At 55.9% G+C, this 26,089-nt stretch overlaps 7 protein-coding genes across 7 annotated transcripts; 3 read left to right on the top strand and 4 right to left on the bottom strand.

Moving 5' to 3' along the window:
* Positions 1 to 194: 194 nt before the first annotated feature.
* CHGG_06474 (uncharacterized protein) lies at positions 195 to 1,130 on the bottom strand (the record flags this gene model as incomplete). The annotated part of the gene is made up of 3 exons (XM_001222568.1): positions 195 to 345; positions 427 to 935; positions 1,098 to 1,130. The coding sequence occupies 3 exons, from the start codon at positions 1,128 to 1,130 to the stop codon at positions 195 to 197; spliced, it is 693 nt and encodes a 230-aa protein (XP_001222569.1).
* A 1,127-nt stretch (positions 1,131 to 2,257) lies between these two features.
* Positions 2,258 to 4,054, top strand: CHGG_06473 (uncharacterized protein; the record flags this gene model as incomplete). The annotated part of the gene is made up of 2 exons (XM_001222567.1): positions 2,258 to 2,299; positions 2,366 to 4,054. The coding sequence occupies 2 exons, from the start codon at positions 2,258 to 2,260 to the stop codon at positions 4,052 to 4,054; spliced, it is 1,731 nt and encodes a 576-aa protein (XP_001222568.1).
* A 520-nt stretch (positions 4,055 to 4,574) lies between these two features.
* Positions 4,575 to 5,400, bottom strand: CHGG_06472 (uncharacterized protein; the record flags this gene model as incomplete). Its single annotated transcript, XM_001222566.1, has 3 exons — positions 4,575 to 4,847; positions 4,937 to 5,169; positions 5,226 to 5,400. 3 exons carry the CDS (start codon positions 5,398 to 5,400, stop codon positions 4,575 to 4,577), a joined length of 681 nt encoding a protein of 226 aa, XP_001222567.1.
* A 2,970-nt stretch (positions 5,401 to 8,370) lies between these two features.
* CHGG_06471 (uncharacterized protein) lies at positions 8,371 to 8,772 on the top strand (the record flags this gene model as incomplete). Its single annotated transcript, XM_001222565.1, has 1 exon — positions 8,371 to 8,772. One exon carries the CDS (start codon positions 8,371 to 8,373, stop codon positions 8,770 to 8,772), a length of 402 nt encoding a protein of 133 aa, XP_001222566.1.
* A 931-nt stretch (positions 8,773 to 9,703) lies between these two features.
* CHGG_06470 (uncharacterized protein) lies at positions 9,704 to 10,973 on the top strand (the record flags this gene model as incomplete). Its single annotated transcript, XM_001222564.1, has 4 exons — positions 9,704 to 9,958; positions 10,097 to 10,231; positions 10,308 to 10,350; positions 10,795 to 10,973. 4 exons carry the CDS (start codon positions 9,704 to 9,706, stop codon positions 10,971 to 10,973), a joined length of 612 nt encoding a protein of 203 aa, XP_001222565.1.
* Positions 10,974 to 13,846: 2,873 nt separating this feature from the next.
* CHGG_06469 (uncharacterized protein) lies at positions 13,847 to 14,314 on the bottom strand (the record flags this gene model as incomplete). The annotated part of the gene is made up of 1 exon (XM_001222563.1): positions 13,847 to 14,314. One exon carries the CDS (start codon positions 14,312 to 14,314, stop codon positions 13,847 to 13,849), a length of 468 nt encoding a protein of 155 aa, XP_001222564.1.
* Positions 14,315 to 19,725: 5,411 nt separating this feature from the next.
* CHGG_06468 (uncharacterized protein) lies at positions 19,726 to 21,189 on the bottom strand (the record flags this gene model as incomplete). Its single annotated transcript, XM_001222562.1, has 2 exons — positions 19,726 to 19,878; positions 19,948 to 21,189. The coding sequence occupies 2 exons, from the start codon at positions 21,187 to 21,189 to the stop codon at positions 19,726 to 19,728; spliced, it is 1,395 nt and encodes a 464-aa protein (XP_001222563.1).
* Between the last annotated feature and the right edge of the window lie 4,900 nt (positions 21,190 to 26,089).

Here is a 26,089-nt window from a genome sequence, read left to right as displayed (position 1 = left end):
CAAACCATCCCCTGTCCTCGACCTATCATACAAACCCTAGAGATACCCCCGTTGGCGCTTGGCTCGGCTCGGCTCCGCTTCGGATTAATGATGTAAAGCACATTCCCAAACAGGCTGTCCTGCGTGAATCCCAAATATCCCCTGACGATCTATGCCGTGGAATGCAAACAACGCCAATAACTGAGTAACGAGCCTTAGTCGTAGAACTTGCGGTTAGGGTTCTTGCCAAACAGAGCCTCGCGCATAGCTGGCAGGGCGCTCTCCCGAAGCAAGTCCAACCTCGCCTCGAATGTGTTGTTAAGATCGATCTTGCCGTTCCCGCCAACAATGACCACACCGCCAGTGCTAGATCAGACGGATGATATTAGTACTCCAATCCGCAGTATATCAGGGAGCCAGCTGGTTGGTTGGTCAGCAAAGTCTTACCTCCCATCCGGCACGTTGTTCTCCTCGTCAATCGTTGCCTTGACGTCACTGCCGACCTTCTCCTTGTACTCGGCGGCGGCGGCGTCGATGGCCTTGCGCACGATCTCGTAGTCGGCCTTGCGCGCGCGGATCTGCAGCTCCGGCTCGCCCATGGCGTAGAACCCCTCCAGAACCAAGCCCTTGAGGACCTCCTCGTAGCGGGCTGGGTCCTTGGCGGCGTCGCCGAGCTGGTCGGCGGCGGCGGAGAAGATGTCGTCAAGCAGGGCCTGGCGCGCGCCCAGCACGCGAAGGCGCGTCTTGTTCGCCACGGTCGACCGCGTCGTCTGCTGCGACATAGTCGCCTGTTTGAACTTCTTCTGGTACGCCGTGTCGATGGCGTCCGTCTCCTGCCGCACCAGCTTCGACTTCTCGATCGCGAACTCCTCGTCCGCCTTGATCTCGATCTCGCGCGCCTTCTCTGTCGCCTCTTGCTTGATGAACGCCGTCATCTTACGCAGCTCTTGTCCGACCTAGTGGAATCATGGCTTGGTTAGAAGTGGTTCGTAGGTGGTGGTGTGGGGGTCGTCATGAGGGGGTGGAGGGGAACGTGGGCGCTGAACGTGGGTGATGTTCGGTTGAGGATAACCCAAGCAGCGCCTCGCGCAGAGCTTGAGATTGGTTATATCGCGTACCTGGTCGTCGGACAACGAGTGGATTTGCGACATCTTGACGGGGTGGTTGTTGGGCGGACTGGGAAGGGTGCGGGTCCGGCAAGTTCGAGGAGGAAGGGGGGAGAAGCAAGCAAGCAAGCCTGAAGACGGTGATCAAGCAAAATGTCGTTTTTGTCAGGATATTGGGTACGAGTTTACACGAGAGGGTTGTCGGACTGGGTGGACTGCGTAAACCTCGTGGTCTTGGTGTTGCAGTGTGGTGTGTCTGAGGGTGCCAACCAACAGCGCCGTTGACGCAGCTGCTGCTTGAGACATGGATGACCTGCTACAGCGGCTTGGCAAAGGCGCGGGCTGACGGCCAACTTGGAAATCACCAGCCACAGCGGCACCCCACCTTGCCGAGTCCCGCGCGATAAGATAACGAGAGGTTGGCCTGTGAAACAACGTAGACCAGCCACAGTCGCAGGACCCGGGCCGTGGCTTAATTACTGGATGGATGGATGTGGTTGCTTCGTTCCATCGCCCCAACAAAGCCAGCCCAGACGCACAGTGCATTGGCGTGCAGCGCCACTCACCATCTGAGCTGGCGTCACAGGTTCGTCGTCGTGCCAGGGGTCAGGACCTCTAAGAGGACCCAACGTTTCGCCTGTATTTCGTCGTCGTCTTTTTCCCACCATTTCGTCCTCAGAGCGCAAATGCATCCTTATTTGGCGGTTATCCTCTGACCACTTGCGACGACAATTGAAGAGGCCCTGCGGCCCACTGTCTCACACTTGTGCCGCACCCGGCCGCCTCAGGGCCGCTTCCCCACGACGGGCGGTTGCGCCGCATGATCGCTGGCCGCAACCCCCGTGGTCGTGACGAACACCCACCCGCCTGTCCACCACGCTCACGCAGCCCACATCCATTTGCCGAAGGGTGGCGTCATTGTTTGAAGATTTCTCTATACCGCTGTACGAACGAAGACTATAATCTGATCAGAACCCGGCGGTCCACCATCCGGCCTGTGATCCAACCTGCGGCCAACCACGACCGGGCAGCTTCTGGGGCCAAACCAGAAGAATCTCACCAACAAACCCTACATCCTCCTCCAACTTTCCAAACGAACCGGCGCATCTTCAGATCGTTTATTCCATGCGATTCCAATAGTGCACCGCCTGTAGCCTCTTGCCGCCACCGCAATGGGGCTCATAGGCGGCATCTCTCCTGGCGGGAGCATTGCTGTAAGCTGGTCCGCCTTTACTTTGACACACCTAGTCACTGTTGCTAATACGAGGGCGGACACGTAGCTCGGAATTATAGTCGGTCTTTTGTCCACGAGCGTTCAGAGCCTAGGTCTCACACTTCAACGAAAGTCGCATATCCTCGAAGACGAAAAGGCACCCTACGATGTGAGACGGCCGCCATACCGGAGGAGGAGGTGGCAGGTGGGAATGGGCATGTTCATCATATCCAACGTAGTCGGAAGTTCGGTTCAAATATCTACGCTCCCGTTGCCGGTTCTGTCGACACTTCAGGCCTCGGGCCTAGTCTTCAACTCGATTTGCGCCACCCTCATACTCGGAGAACCGTTCACAAGGTGGTCACTGTGGGGGACATTGCTTGTTTGCGGCGGAGCCGTCTTAATCGCTATCTTCGGCGCGATCCCGTCACCGGCGCACAAGCTGAGTGAGCTGTTGGACCTCTTGGGGAGACGACCGTTCGTGCTCTGGATGTCCTTCCAGGCGGTCTTCGTCGTCGGCCTCGCAGTCGCCACCGAGCTCGTGAGCCACTTCACGACGCTGATGCAAGACCCCCGATTCCGCCTCGCGCGAGGCTTCTCATACGGGTGCATAAGCGGCACCTTATCTGCGCACTCTCTTCTCGTGGCCAAGTCAGCCGTTGAGCTGATCGTCAGGACGATCGCCGATGGCGACAACCAGTTCATCCACTGGCAGTCGTGGATGCTGGTTATCGCGCTCATTACTCTCGCGCTGACTCAACTCTATTATCTTCACCGAGGCCTCAAGCTAGTCTCGACATCCGTTCTATATCCGCTAATATTCTGCATTTACAACATCATCGCGATCCTCGACGGGCTCATCTACTTCCGCCAGACCGACCTCATCAACCCCTTACGCGCATGCCTCATCACTCTCGGGACCGTCATCCTTCTTACAGGTGTGCTTGCGCTGTCATGGCGTCTCAGTGATGAGCAGCACACTCCGGGCGTTGGGCAGTCAACCTTGGCACCCGGTCTCGGACTCATCGAGGATACGGACGGCGAAGAAGATGGCGAAGAGGTTTCGTTGCGCTCTGCGCTCCTCGATGAAACTGGGGGCGCATCATCAACACAATCCAACTATCAAACGTTTGCGGTACCTCAATCTCCCGATGTTTCCATGGCCCCAGCCGCTGCCGAGCCCCAAAGACAAAGCTCGATGACCCGCGCTACAAGGGCAGCCTCGTCCCGTTGGGCGGAACAAGCCGAGATATGGGATGAGCTCGAGGACCGTAGCACTCCGGAACCGACGTCCCCCGCGTTCAGCAGGCGTCGATCGACCACTCTACCCGGTCATCGACATTCACTCTCGTTCACAACAAGACGAGTGACAACGGAGGGCGAAGGCACCGAAGAAAGCCAACCACTTATGCCGTCACAGAGGGTAAATCTCAAGAAGCGGCGTAAATCAACTGGTTTCCCAGGTTTCACAGCTAGGAAAACCACGGCCAGAAAGTCGTCAGGTGGCTTTCAAGGTCTGGCGAGAAATGTATTTGGCTTGAAATGGTGGGGGAATAAGCCTAGGCCAATGGGACTGACGGGCTCTCCGAGGGCGAGTTCTGCAAGTTGGACAGCAGCTCCCTCCTGCAGGGAGGATTTGGAGGCCGGGCTGGCAGGCCCTTCCTCAGAGGAGAGGCCGCCGCCACCGGTATTTGACTCGAGGCCAGATCAGGGGCCGGGGCCGGGGAGGACGAAACGGGATGATTCCCCAGTTTAAATCAAGTCTGTTTTTGCTCTTTTGTTCAACTGGTGTCCAACTTGGATCTGCATTGGCGTGGCGTTGTATGCATTGAAGCAGGATTATATACAATATACCATTCAGACCATGGAGGTACTCTCGCAGCGCAGGATCAGGTGTGCGCTTCTAACAGCCTGACACCTGTAAACGTTACTTCCCCATCATGAGGTTCAAACACAACAACATCCCTCTGGGATGGCGATTCGTGTCAATTGGCTCGCTGAATTCTGGTTCGAGGTCATCCTAAGCTGGGCTACCTTTACCGCACTTGACACGCGGGAGAGAAGATAAACCCTCTATATTAGGGAAAATGCAGCCAACAAGTCTGAAGGTAATGCAAGAGGGGCCGTGCCACGCTCATTATTCCGTCTCCCCGTCCCGTGTAGCTCAACCAACGCATGGACGTTATAGCGCTTGTCGAAGAGCTAACTAGCAACTTCCCCCTTTTCCTCCTCCACTAACCCCTTAGCACCACACACAACCCAACCCAACCCCCCTTTTAGATCCTCCCAAACCCATTCTTCTCATCAATATGCTGGAACCGCTCGCGCTCCTTGCGATCCTTGAGCAGGCAGGCGGTGGCCATAATAAACATGACGTCGAAGCCGACGATGCCGAAGAGCGCCGTGAAGATGTTGTCAATGAAGACGTTGGCGAAGCCCGAGATCGGGGTCGCGCACCCGCGCATGACGGCCGCGGCGGCCTTGCTCGCGCACGTCGCGTCCGTCACGAAGGCCGGGCTGCTGCTGTTGAAATAGCCGCAGCAGTTGAACTGTAAGCGGAGTGTTAGTGGGGGGTTATTCGGGAAGGGGCCGGGGCCCGGCTTTGGAAGAGGGGATTTGTGGTGATTGAGATACTAACCTCGACCTGCATGAGGCTCTTGATGTCGTTGGGTTGGGCGGTGAAACGAGGGGCGAAGTCCTCCCTCAGCTTGAGGGTCTGGATCCATAGGTACAGGCCGAGAATCATGCTGAATATCAGGCAGACCACCGCCATGTAGCTCGCGAGCTTGAGCCATTTGCGAGAGGACGTGGCGAGGCCGGGAAGCGTGACGAAGAAGGTGATGAAAACGAAGATGGCGTTGACAATACCGGCTGTATGCTAGTTAGCCAAAGGTTCCCATCCGCGAACTGATGCGGCAACCACCAACCTGTCAGCGGAAACTCCTGGTACAAGAGGTTCCTTGCCGCTTGTCTCCCGTTTTCTGGTACCTCATCCTTGATGTTGTTGACAATGACGGAGAAGCCGAGGGATGAAATACGCCCATGAGCAAAAAAGAGGCCATCGGCGGACCAAGTAAGGCGATCTGAATCTTGGTTCGCCATCCTGACCAACTAAGTCGAACAAGTCTTCGGGTGACGTAACCGTGGCCTATCTCTTCGATATATCCACTTCTACAACTCGCAACGGATTGACGACCAGCGTCGATAGATTTCTTCCTGCTCGCAAGGAAGTGGAACGGGCGAGAATCGACCGGCCAATCCCGGTACCGGCGGAAAGAAAGAAAGATGGATTAAAAGAAGGTGTCTCGAAGAAATGAAGAATAAAAAGACGGCGCTGGGCTGTCACCAAGACATTCGAGCACCGAACTCGACGAATGAGTCCTGGTGGGATCACGGGTCTGACCTGACAGGGCAGAAGCGAAGAGGGACAGAAGCCGAAGAGAAGAGAACGATAAAACTCAAACCACCAAAAAGAAAGAAACGAGGTTCTCGCCTCAAACCAAAGTTACCAATATTAGATAGGATACCCCATCTCAAAACCAGCAAAGGAGAGAGAAAACGGGAGAGCAAAGCAGAGACACGACCGAAGCACTGCTGGGGTGGATGGGACGATGAACGGGGCCGACCTTCGCCAGGGCTTGGCTTGAAGAAGGGCGAGCCACAATTGCCAGAATTTGCTTTGATACCAAGACCAAAGCGACCAGTAAGAGATTGGACAAGGCGAAAAGAAGCAGGCGATTGTACTCCACTGAGCGAGTCAACCATCTGCTTCAGCCTGTGGCAGAGGTTGTCCTGCGTTCGATTTTACGCTCCCTGACGGGAACCGTTTCAGATGGCGTCGGGAGACCGGGGTTTGGCGACAATGGGCTGGTCTCAATGGGGCGAGGGGGTGGCCCCGCACGGGCCTGTAGGCGCCCACCCCAAAGCCCGCCGTTACACTGGCGCCAGCAAAGGCCTGCCGAGCGGCCTGTCGGGAGGGGAACTGCTTCAATAAAATAGCCGCTTTCTGCTTGGGCGGTTAGGGAGCCAGCAATCATCAAGGATGTCAACTTGCCCACAGAGCTTACTGTGTACGAAGCCGTCATCCAGATCCTTTAAATCTCCAGACAGCCACCTCTTCGGCATGGAAGGTGTTTGGGTGTTCGGTTTGTTGAACTGGGGCAACGAAGAGCTTCGCCGGGCTGTGGACCTTGCTCCAGGGGAGTCGAACTCTGAGTTGAACCCTGTTCCACGGCCTGGATGGAACCCGGGATGCGCTCGAGGGATACCCCCGACGGGACTTCTGACACAACAATCCCAGCTGCTACATGCAAGCCATCAAGATATCAAACTTCAAAAGCAAAAGTTGGAGGATATCGAGTCTAACTCCCCGGTGAGAATGGAGTGCGTAATCTACTGTGTAGAGGCAACAACCTTGATTGAAGGTAAGATTCGTGCAAGTAGCTAACGAAACTCGTGGCAACACCAAAACCTAGTGTGGAGCGAGTGCTCGGCACGGTCTGAAGTTTCCAATTTTTTCTTTCCCAGGGTGTGGGTTGTACAGCGACACGTTCCTGCCCGTACTGCAATCCAGTATAAAGAGGCTTCACTCGTCTTGTAGGCCTCCTGCGGTTGAAGCTTCAAGCAGTGTAAAAAAGAAAAGTATTCGTATCGGTTCAGCATCCGAGTCCTCGACAGCAACCGACGAGTCCTTGCCACGCTTGACATGCAGATCTGGCGGGAGCTTGTGCAGGATTGCCCTCGCCCAATCACGTCAGGTCAGATTTCGTGTTCTGGCAACTGATCAGACCGGCGAATCAGCACGCGGCTTGCTTCCGTAAGGAGAAGTTTTCCTGTGCCGAAGCCCGCTTGTTCATTTTCGACCAAGCCCGGCCGGCCCATGGGGGCATCCCCAGAGCAAAAAGCGTCGAAAGGGAACTAACGACAAGCCTTTTTGTTTTGTCTCAAGTTCCGTCACAAACAGAACGTCGATGTGTCCGTGATATGGCCATCAACCCTCCTTCTGGCTAGCGTTGCCTTGCCCGCCAAGTTGCGTGTCCAATTGAAATGCCAGCGCCTCCCAGCCTTGGACTTCCCCCATACCGGCGAGACAGCAAAGGCATGCCATGCCGGAGACCTGAAAAGGACCTACGGCAGATTTCAGCCACCCTTCGACAATCTGCCTTTCAGCGAGTCCATGGCAGCCCCCATCAGGCTTTCTCAATCAGCGCCCCTTTCACGCGCAGGACACATGTTGGCAAATCCTGACTGTGCGCAATCACACGCTAACTATCGGCCAACCCCGCTTTTTTACCCTTGCTCGAGATGCAAGCCAGCGCTCTGCGATGCCAGTCAGCCCAGGGTAGACTGCGGCACAGCAACGCCAGTCCCGGGGGACCCGGATCAATCGCGTTTTTGGCGTTCTGGACTTTCGCGACTGTCGTGGCTGCATTGGGGGTTCACCGGCCTCGCTCACCAGCTGCACCGCACGGGGCTGCTTCTCTTGTCGTGCCGTCCTCTAGGTACCTAGTTACATGTGAAAGAACACCGGGAGAACAGATAGGTAGATATTTGGGGCTCTCCTCACTCACTTTCAGCCGGTTCAGTCCAGATACTCGGGCATAATCTCATCTTATTATCGATCCGAGGAGCTGGACACAATTTGTTGATCGACCACTGAGCGGTAAGCAGGTCGCAGCAGGGGGCGTTGCAACTCAAAAACGAGGAGGCCCACTGCCATTGTGAGGTTGATGTCGGCATTCGCCAGCTGGCGAAACCAGACTTCCATCCACTGCTCAAAGGTGGTGGGAAGGTGGTGGGGAAAGAAGGCTTCGAATTCGATAGTTCTCCGTGCGTCCCTTCCACGCCTGCATTCTCTGATGAGGTTGAGGGAAGCCGCGGCGCGTCATTGGACACTGCGCCCACAGGTGGCTCCCGCCCGTCTAGCATCCTTGTGTCGTTGCCTGCAACCCGGAAGGCTCGCGGCGCAGATGGGCATGAGATGACCCTGTCGTGAAGACGTGCTGGCGAGATATTGCCCTGCAGCCTCCAGGCCCAGCAACCCGCGAGACAGCGGGCTGGGTCCCCACACCCATGACCTCCTCCGGCGAACTAGAGGCCCCGATGCACACTTTTGCGCAGCCATTCGGGGTCGCTGTCTCTGTCAGACGCAGGTGCCCTGCCGGAAGCATTACGCGCAATAAAGGTTCTGGCGATGCCTCGGCCTGTCCGCCTCCCCTTCGTGTCCACGTTGGCCAAAGCTTTTGCTACTTCCCTTCTCCCCTCTGTCCGTGCCCGCCGTCTCGTCCAAAAATGGAACGCAAGTGGAAATGCAAACCCGGGGAAGCCAACGCGGTTTCCCAGGTGCCAGTTTGCCGTTCCCCCACACCTTCCTCTCCCTTGAACGCAAGGTTGTTTGCACTGGCCACACCTCGATCCTTCCCGCCAATCTCCGGTGCCGCTCTGGGCTTCTCAGCACAGTATCCCATTTGCTAATCTGAACTGTGCCAGCTAGCGAGATGCCGTTCGCACTGGGAGCCAAAGGCCTGCAAACAAGGGAAGGAATACCGCGATGCTGGCCACAGACCGAGCTCACCTTCCTTCCTTTCGCGGTTGCTCTTGCTCCAACACGGCTCTTTGAGAGCAGACATCCGCAAAACAAACGATAACTCATTATGAGAGCTTTTCAGACCCTCTCCCTGTCACGTACCACAACATACCGCTCGGAATCATTTCTCCTTGTTCTCTCCTCAGAACAGTAGTCTCGTCTCAAAATCAGCTTTGCAGCATCGTGCAGGACGCCAGTGTCTAGCGCGTTTCTTTCCCCACTTTAGCCCCACATGCCACCAACCCCCCTTCCCTTCTCGCACCGTACAGTCACTGGGGGGCGCCACTCCCCGCCTTCGTTTCTTTAACTGCCTGGTCGCGGCCCGCAGACTGCGTGCCACCACCTCGCTATCCTCTTTTCAATCATTCTGCAGTCGCCAAACCCATTCGGTCCAGGTGTCGGCCAAGATCTGATTTTTGACGTCTCTGCTCGTTCCTGACAGGGAATCTGCCATCCGAAAACGTATCAGACGATCACCGTCTCGATTTCTGGACTGCACCACAATCTTCCCACCAGAGGAAAACTCGCGTTGCACTGTCGGCAACTGGCACTTTTGTCAGCACCACACAGTAAAACCGGTGTTGCATGCCACACACGCGAGACCTGGCCCGCCCCAGCAAATAAAAATTAAACGTGAATTCCTCGCCCTGCCTCGGCGGACACACCAAACTCAATCCAGGCAACGCCCAACCAGGTTTCTGCGACAAAAGGCGACCTCTCCGCTCAACGCCAGATCAAGTCTAGGCCATCGGCACAACGCTCAAAACAGCATCTCCACCATTTTGCCTTTTTCGTCTTTCGTGATACCCGAACGGCAAAATGGCCGACATCACTGATCAACACGACCAAACGTCGCCCACCGAACTTGAGGACGCGCATACCGTCGGCAACGGCAACAACAATGTCGGCGAGACCCGCGGTATCAAGCGCGCCCGCCCTAGCACGGCCGACGACGACGATGATGACGACGAGAAGGGCGGTCGCGAGCGCCGCAAGATCGAGATCAAGTTCATTGGTGACAAGTCGCGCCGCCACATCACCTTCTCCAAACGCAAGGCTGGCATCATGAAGAAGGTTCGTAATTAACATCCCCCGAAGCTCCCGCGCCAACCCGCGTGTTTGGGAGCAGCAACCCGCGCCCGCGCCCGCGCTCGTGCCAACGCATCAGTGCGTCATTGGGAAGCACTCGCTAACCGAAATCTCGTGTGCCAGGCCTACGAACTGTCAGTTTTGACAGGCACCCAAGTGCTCCTTCTCGTGGTGTCCGAAACCGGTCTCGTTTACACCTTCACCACCCCAAAGCTACAACCTCTTGTCACCAAGGCGGAGGGCAAGAACTTGATCCAGGTAGGTCTTGACCCACAAGGACACGGGCTTCCCGTGGCCCCCCGCATCTATGGCGCCTGACTGACATGATTTCCAGGCTTGCCTCAACGCCCCCGAGCCCCCTGCTGGGGACAACGGGCGTAGACGACGGTAATGCCGTCGACTCCCCCGAAGAGCCCACGAGCGCCCACCTGCCGCCTCAGCAGAGCCGGCCCGGAATGCCTCAGGGCCACATGCCTCCCGGATACATGCCCAACGTCGGAATGGACCCCCAACAAGCGCTCGCGTACGGTTATGTGCAACAGCAACGGGGAAGCCAGTACATGCCGCCATCCAGCCTCCAGCAGCATGCTGGTCACCAATCCTAAGCATCACCGCGTCGACTTCTATCATGACTTTCAACTCGTGCGCCAAAATACCCACTACCTTAATGCATTCGTGAATCGTCATTTTTCGATCGACAACTTTGGAACGGCCTCGCACTATCGAGGCCTGTAAGGCCCGGCGTTTCTTTGGGGATGTATGCTGCTCATTCCATCTGCTACGATTTCTCGGACGGTTTCCTCGGCTTTCACTTCGATTAGTGGCACGGCATATCCGCCATCTCCCCGATCGCGAGTTGATATTCGTGCACATGTCGCTACAACGCACCACGGCGAGCCAGTCGCACATGCTTCTTGCGGGAAAGAATGAAGTGGGCGCTTGGTTCTGGAGGCTAGAGACCAAGGAAAGTAACTCGTTGGCACTCGCTTGGGGGAGCTAGATTGCACATGACGGCGTCGGCTTTTCTCTGCACTTTCAAAGGGTGCCTGTGTCTGGGTGGTCCGTTCGGTGGGCTGTTGTGTTTTCGACTTGTGTAGCGAGACGAGGTCCATGACAACGATGAATTCCTACCACGAATTTAACGGGGTCCAAGAAACTGGTCGAATGAATAATATTGAAACTTTAAACGCATCTATTGTTCCCGCATCACAGGTTGCCAAATGACGAACTGCGCGTTGCCAACCTAATGATAGCTCAGTCTCACACAAATAATAATAATAAAAAAATAAAATAAAACAAAATAGAACAAACTGGCTCTCCATATCATGCATGCATTCTGTAATCTACTATACATTGGCCTTGACCTCATCGTGCAAATGATCAACACCTATATCCCAAGCCGCCGAATAAGCAACCCGGTCAACCAGCGGTGGCGGTCTGGACAGACCCGACTTATCCACTGCGGCTTTGAATTAATACCACGCTTTCGCCATGTGCTATGCTGGCAGGCCATGCGTCGGCCACGCCACAAATCGGGTCAATCCAGGAAAATCGGCGCGCGTTGGTGACGCCATCTTCCATCGTGGGGTCCTGGGTCCCGGGTCCCGGAAAGTCGCTCACTTACACACACTTACACAGATGGAGGTATTTCCTGATTGGGAGGTGTCCTTCCGGTTTGGGAAGATGTTGGACGTGCCATCTTTCTTTTCACTTCCTGTCCGGTTGAAAGACAAGATAATTGAGGGAATCTGAACTATTCTATGATTATGCATGGGTTGCGCTTCTTGTGTATTTCATGGAGGTTGGCGGGCTGCTGGCGTTGCTGTTTGAAGGCGTGTTGGGGGGTCGGGCCAACAGCACTGGGAAGAAAGCCCACATCGGCGTGCTGCATGTAGGTATGTACCTGCCTGCTTCCTATGATGAGCAGGATCTACTAGTTCGTACATAAACTGCGATGCAGGATGTATTGTCGGTGTGGCTATTCTTAGGGTGTGGGAACACGACGGGGGGCCGTGTGTATTGCGTACGAACTGGTTCGGGCACCAACGTGCAGGGTGTTGATGATTTAGCCTGGAGGTGGGAACAAAGATAGGACTGATTGAGGTTTTCAATATATAAGGGTGAATCGACTGGCTTCCGGGCTGTCGGGAGAACTTGTCTTAATGACGTGCGATATAGCACTCGCCATTTGTCCATCAAGGCCTAGCTATCACGGTTTGGAAGCACCAAACGCTGGTGATTCAGCGAGCGACTTCTTCGTCAATGCCAGTAGGGGCATTAGATTGGATGGATGGAAATTGGGATTTAAGACAGGAACATTATTGAACGTAGCAACCGCTCAGGGGCCGCTGGAGACATGCAACTCTGACTACTTCGAGAACCGGGACGCCGGCGGCGGTCACCGAGGGTGACTCCAATATGCAGTGCCAATTCGGATAGTCCACTATATTCCTGAGAGCTGAGACATCCCGTCGGCTAGCTATCCGGGAGCTGAATGTTGTGTACCCGGGCGGGTGGCCGTTTTTTTCTTCCCGTCGGTCTTGGACACATGTGTTTTGCCGATTTGGTGGTGAAAGAGTGGTTCTGAGACATGTCCATACGCACAGCTGAGAGGCAAACCAGTTGCAGGGCTCAAGATTTCACCAGATTCCTACTCGATCATGTATTGGATGGATTTCGGCAAGCGGCGCCGGCGATTCCTGCGTTTGAGTGTTTGCAATGTCCTAGGCCAATGCAACCACAACGCCGTATCTATGCAGGGAAACGCACAGATCAAAGGTGTAAGGACCCTTAGGGCTACAGTAATTTGTGACTCAGTCTCGGAGACTTGCAGCAAAATGCATAAAAGAACGTGATTATGTTGACTGATGGAACGTCTTTTGCCCGCATACAGAGGCGATTTTGAGTGGTGCCTGTCCGTTCAAAGAGTCCATGCGCCCCTGGGCTTGGGCTTGATGAGCATCATTTCGAATCCAGAGGATGTTAGACACAATATCGGGAAGTACATAGCAAAAACTGAGATGAATTTACTAGCCTTCACACATTGCAATGCCCGACAGGAAGGGAGGCCTTCCAAGCCGAGACAGCTGAGCTGAACGAGTTCGATTGCGGTGATAGACTCAACCAAGTGCCTACCGGAGCTACGCCATACCGTCCGAATGATCCACGTGAGAATCTTAACGTACATCCGCTACCCTCGCCAGGATTCCGTTAGCGGTAAAACTTCAGGGTTCGGAACCGGACCCGGTCAAACTCAGGAACCGCGGGGACCCAAGACCGGATCCGGAAATGGCGGCGGTTCGGTTAGCTTGGCAAAGGCCGAGTGTGGGGGAAACTCCACCACGGCTCAAACGCGGGTTGGGGTGCGTGGGTTTGAGCAAGTTTCTGCGCTAGTTCGTTCCCAGCTCCCGGAGGTAGCGGTACCTTTTAGCATCTCGACACTAACATAAGGAAGAGTCGCGTTTGCTGCTCAAAATGATTCCACGACAAACACGCTCAGATGGCCACGGTCTGAGGATTGAGGATGAGATAGAAATGCATCGAGCGAAAAATCCGGCCCTTAAACTTGGGTCAAAACACACAAAGCCTCCCGATCCGTTACCGTAACTCCTTGCTCGTCAACGATTCAAACTCCCAAAACAGGGCGTGATACTGCCTTCGATGCCTCCAGTCTGCGGGCTCAATGTTCCCCAACCGAGATAAACCTCCCTACGAGGAGGCTCCCGAGGAATGTCCCGCCGAGGACAGAGAGGAAGTAGCCAACATTCATGGACATGACCGCCAACATGCTGCAAGCACCGGGTGATTAGCCACAACCCCTCCCATCAACAACTCGGACGCAAGGAGCAAGAAAGAAAAAAGAAAAAAGAAAACTCACAGCAGATACCCAACCCCCGCCACCACCGTATCAACCGCCGCGCGCAGGGGATCAACACTCAACCTCCACGGCCTGACATGCGCCGCGGCGGCCCCCCGATTCCCCACGACGACGACATTCTCCTCGACGCCATTCTCGCTCAGCACCAAGCTGGCATTCTTGGCGGCCGGGTCGCGCGCGAGGGCATCGGCCAGCGGCGCCTTTCCCTGGACCACGACATAACGACGCGCAAGCTCGGCGTCCAGCCAGCGGCGCTCCTGCCACGACTTGAGCGCCAGCAGGCCGCGGAAGATGACGGCCAGCACGATCAGGAAGATGCACGTCCCCGCGTACGCGCCCGTGCTGCTGGGCGTCCAGGCGGTGGAGAAGAGCGCCGTCGCCATCGAGGTTTGGAACACGCTCGTGTGCCCGGAGCTGTGCCCGCTGCTGCTGCTGCTGCTACTGCTGTCGTGGCCCATGTCCATGGTGTCGTGGCCGGAGTGTTGTCGGGGTATGAGGTGGGGTTGCATATCGGGTTGAGGGTTGCGGGTTGGTGATTATTGTTCCTGTGAGGTTCTGACTGGTGGGTGCCTGGTGGCCTATGTGTTTGTGCGGGTGCGGCTAACGACAACACCCCGCACCAATTCTCGAGTTGCTCTTGTGGGACGACGAGGATGTATGTGTTTGTGCAAGATCTCTTCGTAATTCCTTCGGTCGGCAACCGTTTAGCCGCTGCGTGGGGTTGATGAGGCCTTTTTTGCTCGAGGCACGAAGGCAATCTGGTCACAATGCGCTTCGGTGGGTGTTCGTCGCTTCAAACCGGAGAGAGATGAGATGGTGAGATGGGTGGGATGAAATAAAACGAAGGCTGGAATTGGACTTTGGCAAAAATCATCGAGAACAGAGTTGAGCGAGGTACTCGAATAAAATATGGGATCTCCTTATTGTATCCACGGCAATGCGATCGGCCGGTGCCCGCAAGGTTCCTGGTGTGTCGCCGCTCCTCTTGGCTCAGAATGCGACGAAACTTGCTCAATGCGGCGCGGGATGAACGGGCAGGCCAGCGGTGTTGCATGTGAGCAAGATTTGACTTTGCATGATAATACTCTCGGGTACGGCAAATGCCGGCACGATTCCTTGCGAAATCCGACCAAATTACCACTGATTCCCAGGCTGTAAACAGACTTGAAGTCGTTCACAAGTTGTTTCTTGACTTCAGTCTTAAAATCGCCCGGGGCCCCCTCGAGTTGGCGCTCACACGGAAGGAGTTCGTGCACGGACCCGTAGAAGTATCAGTACCTGCCCAAAGCATGAACTCTAACACGTCCCCACAATGGCCTTGCTTCCTTCCCGTCGACCGTCTTGTCTCTCCTGAATCAGAAGTTCTGATGCTACATCCCACATCGCAGATGCTTAATTGTCTACTGCGGTTGTTTTCCTCCCCTCTAGCCAGACTCTCAAAATTATGCCCATTTTTTTGATGCCCGGGGGTGCCCCAAACTTGGTAACCATATGAACTTCTTGTTTTTGGCCGTCGACTTCCCTCAAACCGTCTTGTTTGGTTTAGTTATGGAGGACTCCAAGCTTTTGGGAAATGCCAAAACTACGGAAAGACAAAATCACTTGAGTTTGGTTGGCAGACGCCCGCAGCGCTCTGCCGTGATACGATGAAGTGTGGACGGGAGGTACCTAAGCTCGAGAAACGTCCAGGCCATTCACCCGTTACTACTTATTATGCCGATCTACTGCCTGCCTCCTTCTTTGGGATATTGCGCTGATAACCCACAGCCTATCTGCAGGATTATAACCCGACGGCCATATCTCGAAGGCACCTGCAAAGGGCACATTGTCATGCGGGGGGGCTTCATATATTGCGACGGCCGGACCCGCATGCAACTGCACCGGGACTTGGCCGAGATTGCAACCCGCCGGGCCGGGGACTAGAAAGCCTATTTCGACGTCTAGCCCCGATCGATCGGGCAGCGTTTATTTGCTGCCTGCTTGTGGTTCTTGAGTGGACCCGTGTTTTTCGTCAGTGTTGTGGTGTTGTGTTGGAAACGTGTCGTTCTGGCCGGGGATGTTGTCCAGGAGAAATCCTAAAACGGACTGACTGTGCCACCCCCGCCCACGGCCTACCCCAGTAAGTGTAAAGCGAAGCTTGGCGATACTGACCGTCCACCACAAACGTTTCCCGGTGGGCTACGCCCCCCAGACCCCCTACTTTTTTTGTCCCCTTGGGCGATACTTCTACTACTACTACTACTATATCGAATATCCTAACAACAAAGCCGACGACCCGCCCTCGCTACACCGCTATAATACAACGACCAGCCATCGCCTAGGGCCGATAACCAACTACGCTATGTCACGGTTATGGCCGCATCCCCAGCCAGTCGTTAAGGAACCAACCAGAAGGGAATCACTCTTGGCGGAGTGATCCCAAGCAGACGGGATCATCAAGCTCACCGTGAGCCTAACGATCCCACCAGGAAGAGATCATTACGGGAAACGTGATCCCAAGACAGAGGGATCACGACGAGGTGGATGATCCAGGTGGTATATAGTCACTCGTTCTGGAGAGCTCTGGGAGTTCTCAAGTTAGCAATCACAACTACAGTTCGCTACAAGCTCGAGAGCCTACTGTTGAGACAAGTCTTTGTTGTGCACCCTTTGGCTGCACCGAACCTAAGCACCCTTGAGAGATTACCTTCAACCGACGCTGAACCCTAACAGGACAGGGTCCTGAGGTAGGTTCGTCACAATATCCATTTCAATTATATCCTAATACCAACTACCTCCACTTCAATCCCACGATACTTATATCATCAAGCTACAGTCCCACAACGATACAGCCACCAATGCAAGCCAAATGCAAGATTATACACGATTAAGCAGTCAAGACGGTGGCATCCAATCGCTCCCCTAAGAACTCTGGAGGTTTTACCTCGTAAATGAAACGAAGTGTTCCTTCTTCATTTTCTCAATATACATTGTATATCTCAAAAATTCATCAGGAAAGCGCTTCGCTTCAATTAGATGCCGTAGCACCGTAACTAGTCTGTCAACATGAGGTGTGGCAACATTGCAGGGAATGCTGATCCTCGAGTACAGACCTCTCTCTCTCTCTCTTCGATGACTTGAAAACACCCATAACTGGTGTTAAGCTACTCTTGCCCAATACCATTCACCCTCCATCTTGGTCATCGTCTTCCGCCGGCACCACAACTTGAGCCTCACCTCAACCGAGCCGTTGTAGTGGGACCCCTGCAGCCACAGCCAGCGTGGCGGGACCGCCAATCTCATTGAATCCGGCATGTATGTACACTCTTATGAAAGGGCTTGTTTTACACAGGAGTCCTGAAAGCCGCCTAGATGGCCGCTCTAGTGACATCGTGGCCACCGACAGCGCCCCAGAAGCTAGGAACAGTGGTGAGATCGCGTGTCCCAAGAACTGTCATGGGCATTCAAGACGTACACAAACAACCGTAAGGTAACATCTCTCCTTAGCATGCGTAGCCGAAGACAGCCCGCCGGGTGCAAACGCGAGGAGGTTGGAGTCCTCGGCTGCCGGGCAGTCCGTCCATCACCAACCGGCACGGCATCACCAACTGGCACGGCACCACCAACCGACACGGCACCACCAACCGACACGGTACAATGCGCGCAGCCGCAACCCGTTTGCGATAGGACATCTGCAACATAATCATCACCCATCACCGGGATTTTATGACGCATGGTCGTCCCACCTCCTGCGCAAGCCGGTAGGTGATGGCATGACAAACAGAAGCCGCCCCCCTTTCCTGATCCGGGCGGGCTGAACTGCAAGCCGCAGCGCCCAGGACGCCATGCCACGCGCGCTGCATTCCCAGGGGAAGAAGAAGACACTAGCGCTCACCCCAGTCCTGGGCTGCATCCCCAGTTCAGGCGACCATGCAATTCAGTCCAGCCCCCCTTCTCTCTCGCCGGACGAGTGAGAGAGCGAAAAATATCGGAGGGCGCCCGAGCCCAGGTGTTTCCCGTGCCGGTTCCTCGCATGCCCGGTGTCTTACTCGCTTCTGTCTCTCTCTGTCCCCCTTTCTCTCCTCTGTGTGTGTGTTTGTGTGTGTGGTTCCTCGCATCAAGCGCGCTCCGCTGCTCCAGGCTGTCGACCGGTTCCTTTTCTCCGCGGGAAGGAAAAGAAGAAGACAAAGGCCACCTAGCTTCACGTTAACTGCTCCCCCAACGTGGGCTGTGAACGTGGGCTGTGGTGAAGATACCCAGTTAGCCAAACTGGGACCATGATAAACCAGAACTCCGAGGAAGAATCTCAAGTTAGTCCAGGCTGTCTCGCTTAGACTTGCCGGCAACTAAACAAACCCCCGGATGTTTCGGCGGTCTACCCTCACCCAGCCCTCGCCTAGCCCACACACACACACACTCTCTCCCTCCCACACACTGACACAGAGATAAAGACAACATGAGCCGGGCAAGGTGGGACGGCGCGCTGCCAGACCTGAGTGGGTGGGCGGGCCGGCGGTGAAACACGTTGGCGGTCGGGAACGAACCGCAAAAAAAGGAAAGCCGGTCACTCGAGACACACACCGAGAGAGCGAGAGCCAAAACAGGTAAGGAAAAAAAGCAAAACCACAACCGCAAGGCAATGCGCGTGGCCACCGCCGCCCGCCCCCCCAACACTAACTAGCCCTCCGGTTTGCTTGACCTGCATGGAGAGAGAGAGAAAGAGAAAGAGGTGTGTAGCCGCCGGTCTCCCGTTGGATGCTCCTAGACGGCCATGCCATCCTAGAAAGCCACCACGGGGTGTGTTGCCCCCCAAAGCTGAGGTATTTGTCTATTTTCTCCAGCCTTCATGCGGCGCGAGGGACGGCGACGCCGAAGGGAGGAACCCAACATATCTGTGAAATCTGCATTGGAGGGGTACGTATTCAGTGCCAATCCTCCGTCCCTGTCCCCCTCCCCCACAAACTCGGTCTGTGATATCCTGTCTGTCTCTGACAAACGGACCAAACCGCTGGGAAGATACGGGCGGGCGCTGAGATAGGACATGTGCCTTGGTCCCATGTACGCCGCCGTAACCGTTCGGTATTCCTAATAGCTACCCAGAAAGCCATCTTCCCCTGGAGTAAGCCCCAACTGCGCCCTCCGGTTCGGGGGGTGAGCACAACTTTCCGTCTATGTCCGTGAACAGAGTGAGTCCGCCCCGCGCCAGCAGGCATTATTGGGGGTAATGGAACCCCTGGGCCCGGCCATGGTGTGTCAAACTAATAATATAGGGGTGCTAGGCTTGTCTTTGCGGGATCGGACGGTACTGCTCGATCTTAACGAGCAGTTTAAAGTGCCGTGGCGGTTTGCATCATTCGTTCGCCCATCACCTATATATAGGTACACTATATAGCATCGCTGTATCCCAGGTGTAAACAATGCAACGTGCCCCCCCAATCCGAAAAGGGGCAGCAGGAGCTGCGCACCCAAGTTAGCCAGCCCAAATTCAAAACCAGAGCTACTGAACAAAGGCCAAGTGGTATCAAGATAAATGGACCAACAAAATGCCAACAGACTTCGACGAAAAAGAAAAATTAAGCCAAATGTTCGGCCTTGTCGTCGCCCATATCCCTCTCCCGCTTGGATGAATTGTGTTGTCCCGAACCCCTTTTCCAGTTTCGTGTCCCCGGACCCTAACTTGCATGTCCATTCCACAATGACGCCATATTCCCGCCTCGTTTTGCCTAGCGCTGAGTTTGCAAGTCTGTTCCGTTTCCCTGACGCCGTAAAATGACCGGATGATGAATCGGTTAATGTTTGAGACCGAATGAATGCACAACAACCACACACGCTCGGTCCCATGCTCGCTCGAATCGCCTCAAGTTGTGTACATAGTCGGTGGGTGGGGTGGCGTTGTTCAGCGCTCTTTTTTGATCGGTTTTGGGCTATGGTCCCTGTCGCCGCTTGCCGCAGCACTGCGATCATCCGGGGCACTTTCGTTGCCGCCGGTAACAGGCCCCGCCGCTCCTGGAGGTGAAGTGCTGCCGCACCCCTTGACGAGTTTATGACGCTAGGCAAGGTTAGCAACGTGCCACAAGAGAAAGTTCAAAATTAGGCCACGGTATAGGGTTCAGCTCACCTTCAGTGCGTCTTTCCTCGAAAACCTCTTTTCGCAGTCTTCGCACCCGAACGGCTTGACAGCCAAGTGTATCCTCTGATGCCGCTTCAAGTCGTGATTCCTATTGAAGGCCTGTGGGCATTCGTTGCATTTGAAAGGGCGTTCAGATTGTGGCGCTGGGCCGCCCGGGTGATGGACGTAAAGGGGATGCGGGTGCTGAGAAGACATCCCTGAGTGGGTATAGCTGGATATCCCCGAAATGCCGCCTACTATGGCCAAAGGAGCTCCTGGGTGGTGCATATTGCTCATGACTGGGCCCGACGTTGGGCTATATGATGCATACGACATCATAGCCTGTACCGGGTGGCCGCGTCCGCCTGGATATTGTAGCGGCGGGGCCATTGCCGGAATCGAGCCGGCACCTCGTGGGACGGACCCTGAAGACGTAGCGGGGGAGGCAGTTGTCGGTGATGGCTGTGTCGCTGGGGTGGCGTAAGAAGAAAATGAGGGCTGCTGCGGCGCCGTCGTTTGTGGGTAGTAGGTAGCTGGGGAGCGGTAGGAGCCTCCGTCTTGTGTCGTGGCAGGGCCTCCTCCTGGGTTGTTCTGCCCAGCTGGCGCTTGACGTGTCGTGTTTTGGGTCGGGTTGCTGAGCATGGGCTGGGCAAGCCCAGGCTGGTGGCCCCCTGGGGCGTTGAGCGGCGACCCGAGGCTGCTTCCTCCGCCAGCCCCGGCTCCTCCAACGCCTACTGGGCTCGGAAAGCTTGGTTGGTCCTGATAGGAGTGCGGTGCTGGTACAGATTCGCCGTTCGGGGCCGATGTTGAAGCGCGACCGGGGAAGTTATGTTGGGACGGCGAGGGGGCTGAACTATAGGATGCCGATGTTCGATTATACGGCGGTTGAGCAAGCGAGCCTGAGCCAGGGCCGCTGGAGCCGGAATTCCCGTACGTGTACGCGGGAGGTTGGGACAAGCCCGGCGTTGGCCACGAGCCTGTCATGTGGCCCGAGTAGTATAGCGAGCCTCCGGGCTGGGAGGTGTGCGGGCTGCTGGCGTGAGCCCCTGACGGGTTAAAACCGTCCGACACTACTCCTGAAGGAGTCAGAACACTGGGGCTTGGGGCGGTTGAGATATTTGTGGTGTCGGTGTTGGAGGATAATGGGGCAGGAATGGAGGAGTGAGTCAGGGATGGCGGCCGAGTAGTAGCGCTTGCAAAAAGCGTGGCTGGCTGCGCCGCCGGACGACTGTCACTTGAGATTGTGGCCATGGCCGCAGCAGCATGGTTGGGGTATCGCGTACTTTGAGTCTCCGGAAGTGGGAGTGGTCTGTGGGAGGGCCACGGTCGAGGCTCCCATATCTCTACTCTGGATGGTAGTGCGCCTGTGGCGGCGTGAGGTGTACGTTAGACGGCGTGGCGAGAGCAGTACCGGAACGTCCTGGTCGTCTAACTCCGTTCTGATTGCTGCCGTGAACCTTCTCCGGGGGATCGTAGTGACCGGACTGGGAACCGTGTTGGTGCCGGGTCACGTAGGACGAGAGTCTGGATTAGGGGGCGGGGCTTCGCCAGGAGCCGTGAAGCGTCAATTTTGCTTTCGATGTTCGCTGCTGGAGTTGTTGTTGAAGAATGGGACCAACGGCCGAGGGTGTTGGAAGTATGCAGACACAACTCCTCCCCCATCCAGAAACCACCACCCTCCTTACCCCGCCCTCCAGGGGCGGAGGGGCTCACTTTTCATATTTTCCAGACTTCACGGTCAAGACATCCAGGCGACTGGACTCGCACTCAATCAAGACCCCCCCCCCCCCCCCCCCACCTTCAACGACATCGGTCAAAGTGACTAGCGCAAAGGTTCCCACAGTTGGGGGAAAGTACCCAGTTCCCCGGACAAGGGGGATGTGGCAGACTGGGAGAGGGGAGTCCCTTGCGCTCTGCGTGGGAGCGTGCCCAGGCAGTGAACCCAAAGCGAGGAGGGGTGTGCCGAGGTAGATGGGCATGAAGAAGGGAAACAGCTCAAAAGGTCCAGCCCAGCAAAGACGTCCAAATTCGGCATAGCCCGCGTTTCCAGGAAAGACCTCCACCGTCCTAGAGAGGGCGGTCACTTCTGAGTGGACAAAGGTTGGGAGCCCGATGGGCGAGGAACGGGAGGGAAGTGTTCTGGCTGTCAAAAGAAACTGGACTAGTGCATGTTTGCCGTCCCGGTAGGCATGGGCGAATCCAAGCCTGCATAAGATGCTCAGCGTTGAGCAAACCTTCCGGAAGGATGTTGGGAGGTGTCGAGAAGCGAGAAGCTGCCTGCGCCCCTCGCCTGCTTGCCCAAATCTTACTAAGGTTGTCTGCTGCCCGGGGTGCAGTCCGCGTGCTTCAGGCATGGGACGTTTCTCGTTCCCTCAGCTCGACAGATTGGCTTTCCCCAAGAAAACCCCCCAAAAAACGTGGCCAGGTTCCAGAAAGTTGGTCATTCGTGTCTTCTGCCGCGAGCAGCAGCGTGGGATGGGGTCCACGATGACATCCCGCAGGAGGAAACGCCCGCTCGAGTGCCGTGTTCCGGTATTCATCTGGGGATAGCGGCTTGTGTTTCTCTCTCCGCGGGCATGTCGAAAAAGCATGATTTGCAGCAGGGATAAAGCTCCACACCGGTTTAAACCCAATTCAAGCCCCGCCGCCCGTTGTTGCCCTGGCCGTATCTTGATGCCGGCAGTCCGGGCACCAGGCGGTTCCTCTCACCACCTCCATGGGTAGCGTGAAAGCGTGCCTTTCCACGGCAACCGCCGCGCAGGAAGAAGATGGTTGTGCTCCGGGCTAGTCGCGAAAAAGTCGCTTGCCGAGTTGAGAAATACAGGGATCAAGCCGTCTGCCCCTGGAAAACCCGCCTCAGCTGGAGCCCCAGTCACCGGTTGTTGCCTTACCCCCCTCCCCTTCGCTTGGCCACCCCCTTTGATGAAATGCAGTCGTTCTCCATTGGGACTAGAGGGTTCGCCTATCAGTCCGCAACATTGAAGCTTGACAATTTTTGTTCCCCGTAACATATTGTCGCAGCAAAGATCAACACGGTGTCTTGCCGTGGTTTAATACCACTTCTGTTATACCTGACGCTGGCGAGCGACTCAATGCCACAGCACTAGGCACGGGATATGCAGGCTTGTCCCCGACCCGTTTGCGTGCATTGACAATTGACAGCCTTCCCATGGCGCTGGCATTTGCGAACGTCCGCGCGCGGCGCATGGGGCATTTGCGCCTCCCGCCCGCTTAATCTGCTTACCTTGCCTTTCCTGGATAGGGTTTGGACGATCTGCCATGGCGCCCGCCGCCCCCCCCCCCCGAGAAGCTCAAGGGGCGTGAAGGCATGTCGGGTCTGATGCTTGACGAGATCCGTCTAATTCTTGTGTACCATCTCTCGAGAACCGCGCGTCGGTAGCATCGCCGGGAGCGTCCCTCACTTGATCACTGCCGCTGCCCTTCGGGAAGCCCCCGCAAACATGCATTCAGCTGAGGCCCGGGATCTGATTACAGGGAGGTGATGGACAAGGGTCCATTGGGTCCCTCTCCCCGGTTGGCGGCTGGGCACCACTAGTTTCTCTGCTGCCGTCTGCATTGCACTGTGTCTGGGGGTTGCTGTTTTCAACAGACCAATGCCAAGCAAGGACGATGCTTCAAAGAAACATTTGCGGGACGAAACGCGCAGCTTCAAACCGCGCCAGAGAGAGGAGAGGGACCCTCATGGTTCAACATGTCGAAGAGCGCCGGCTACAAGAGTTATCTGCCGCGCTGGATCTAACAGACCGAGCCGGAGCAGTGGGCAAAGGAAAATGGGTTCGCGCATGGGAAGATTTGGCATCGCGGAGGCACACCACCGACAGAGAAATCGGCGGTGGTAATTGCTGCAAATGCTCGCTCTGAGCCTTTCCTCCATTCGGGAATTTTTGACGAGGGGTTCGAGCAAGCGACCAACCACATCATGATGCCTCTTCCTCATGGTTTTCATTAACTACTGTGCATACAGCGCCCATGAACCTTGGAGAGGGAGGTTTCGACGTACCAAGTTGGGGGCTTCTTCGTTCGTGTGATCGACCCGTGCCTCTCGAGCGCGGCTGGGGGGGGATGGACCTGTCACACTCGCACCACATGGATGCGCTCGCATCTGCTTGTGTTTCCCGACCCAACTTTCCTGTTTGGTGGTTGTTTCGTTCTGCTGCTTCGCGGATAATGCTTGGGGGAATCGGCTTTCGTGGCAGCCACCAATTTCCCAGGCGATGCTCTCTACATGGTTGTTCCCCGAGAAGTCGGAGCTCCTAGTTGGTTAGTGTAACTAACGGTTGGCCGATGGCTCGTCGTCGCGGCTCGTCTGGAACCCCTAGAGTCGAAGCTGCGTGGCGTCAAACAAGGTTGACGTTAACGGTCACCGCAGACGCTAAGATCCGTTGCGAGATCTTGGGAGAGTGGCGTCCATGGCCTTTCGAACTGGGAGCGGGTTGCTGTTCGACATGCGCTTGAGGAGCAACAATCTCGCCGCTGACGATCAGGGGAGTCGCATGTCAAAAATAGCGACACACTAACTGGATTGGTTTCGGTGCTCAACCCAGGTTGATCGATCGTCACATTGGGGGAACCGAGCCAGGTTGGACAAGCTCCGACCACTGCTCCCTCCGCAGCAAGGGTCAGTTGTGATTGCGTAAATTCCCGCAAACTATCATCACACAAAATCCCCGTCATTTTGGACTGTTCCGATTTCAATCGAACCGCTCACCGGTTGTTGGGACTGCCAAAGAGAAAAAGTGGGAGGAAGGACTGGAAATGGCGTGTCGCAGGAAGCCACAGCGCGACTGCTGTTTCGAGTGGGCCGTGCTTCTGTTCTGCCATTGAGCACAGACTTGGCGAATCCTGGCCCACACAGTATTTAAATTAACCTACAGAACCGTGTTGCAGAGAGAGAAGGAAGGGATCTTCAGCGCCAGGTGAATGAATGAAGGCAGCAAATCCAAAAGTTTCGAGATGGTGAAGGTACCTTAGTTGCCCATTCAGGTAGGTACAGTGTGGCGAACCAACGCCTCCGTGTCTTGCGCTGCGCTGCGCGCCCGAACACGCAACAGACTGGAAACCCCGAAATCCTGCGGCCAAAAGAGGCCCAAAAAAGTTCCCAATATTACCCTGCATGCTGTCGGGAATTGGACACTTGATTCGGTTGCCGCGACAGGGACCAGAACGGTAATGGACCAGGAACTCGAGAGGTTTGTGCAATCGATGAGCCGCAGCAATCAATACCCAGGGCATTCTCGTGCCTTTCGTGCGCTCTCATGTCCTCACCGCCGAGAGGGGGAACGACCTGACTAGTTCTTCGTACCAGCTGGCGATGCAGCAAAAGCAAACCTCCGAAGAGCGCCTCCGGAATGGTGACCGGCAAAGGCGGCCGCACACACCGCCCACACACGTGCCTGACGCCCTCCCCCGCCCCCTCCCTCTAACGCTACCTCGACGGATATGGCGTCGCTACCGGACGGGCGGGTTTGAAGCCATTCCCGGCAACCAAGAAAGCCACCTCCCACCTTCCTGTTGGCACCTGCCAAAATAGGACAGCTCTCCACAGATTTGACACTTTAGGCTGCAGCCCCCAGAATTCAGAATTCACCTTAAATCCTCGGGACCTGCACCCAGCCCCGATCTCAGATCTGCCTCCGACGGGAGCCCGGGGGCAAGCCGGAGACAAGACGGAACTGGTAGCAAGTCCGCTCCAGGTCGAAGCCCCCCTGATGTGCTCTTGATGTGCCCTCTGATTGGACTCTCACTAATAAGTTCACTTGTTCCAGGTTCCTCCGTGGCCGGGAAGCGACCGGGTTACCGCTGCTGATGCTGGTGCTGAGGCGGGGAGGTCCTCGAAAATGCCGAAAGAAGCATATCCAGAAGCTGAAAGAGCGGTCGAGTAGCCTCGGCGGGCAGCAGCATGTGCAGTCACCCCCTGGTCACACAACATGACGGCATGTCCTGATTGATGCAAGACGCGATATCGACACGACCCGAGCAGGCCCGGCCCCGGCTACTCGTTCCATCCATGAGACATCGTACCCTTCGTCACATATGCACCCGGTATGTACCCGCGGCTGAACCCACCGTCCACAGCTTCTCGGAATCGATTCCGTGGATGACACCGGTTACTCTTGCTTTCTCCGTCCCA

The sequence above is a fragment of the Chaetomium globosum genome, genomic scaffold (assembly GCF_000143365.1).
Source record: "Chaetomium globosum CBS 148.51 scaffold_3 genomic scaffold, whole genome shotgun sequence".
Taxonomy (NCBI): Eukaryota; Fungi; Ascomycota; class Sordariomycetes; order Sordariales; family Chaetomiaceae; genus Chaetomium; species Chaetomium globosum.
Note: the sequence above shows the minus strand (reverse complement) of the source record. Positions and strands in the feature narration are given on the sequence as shown.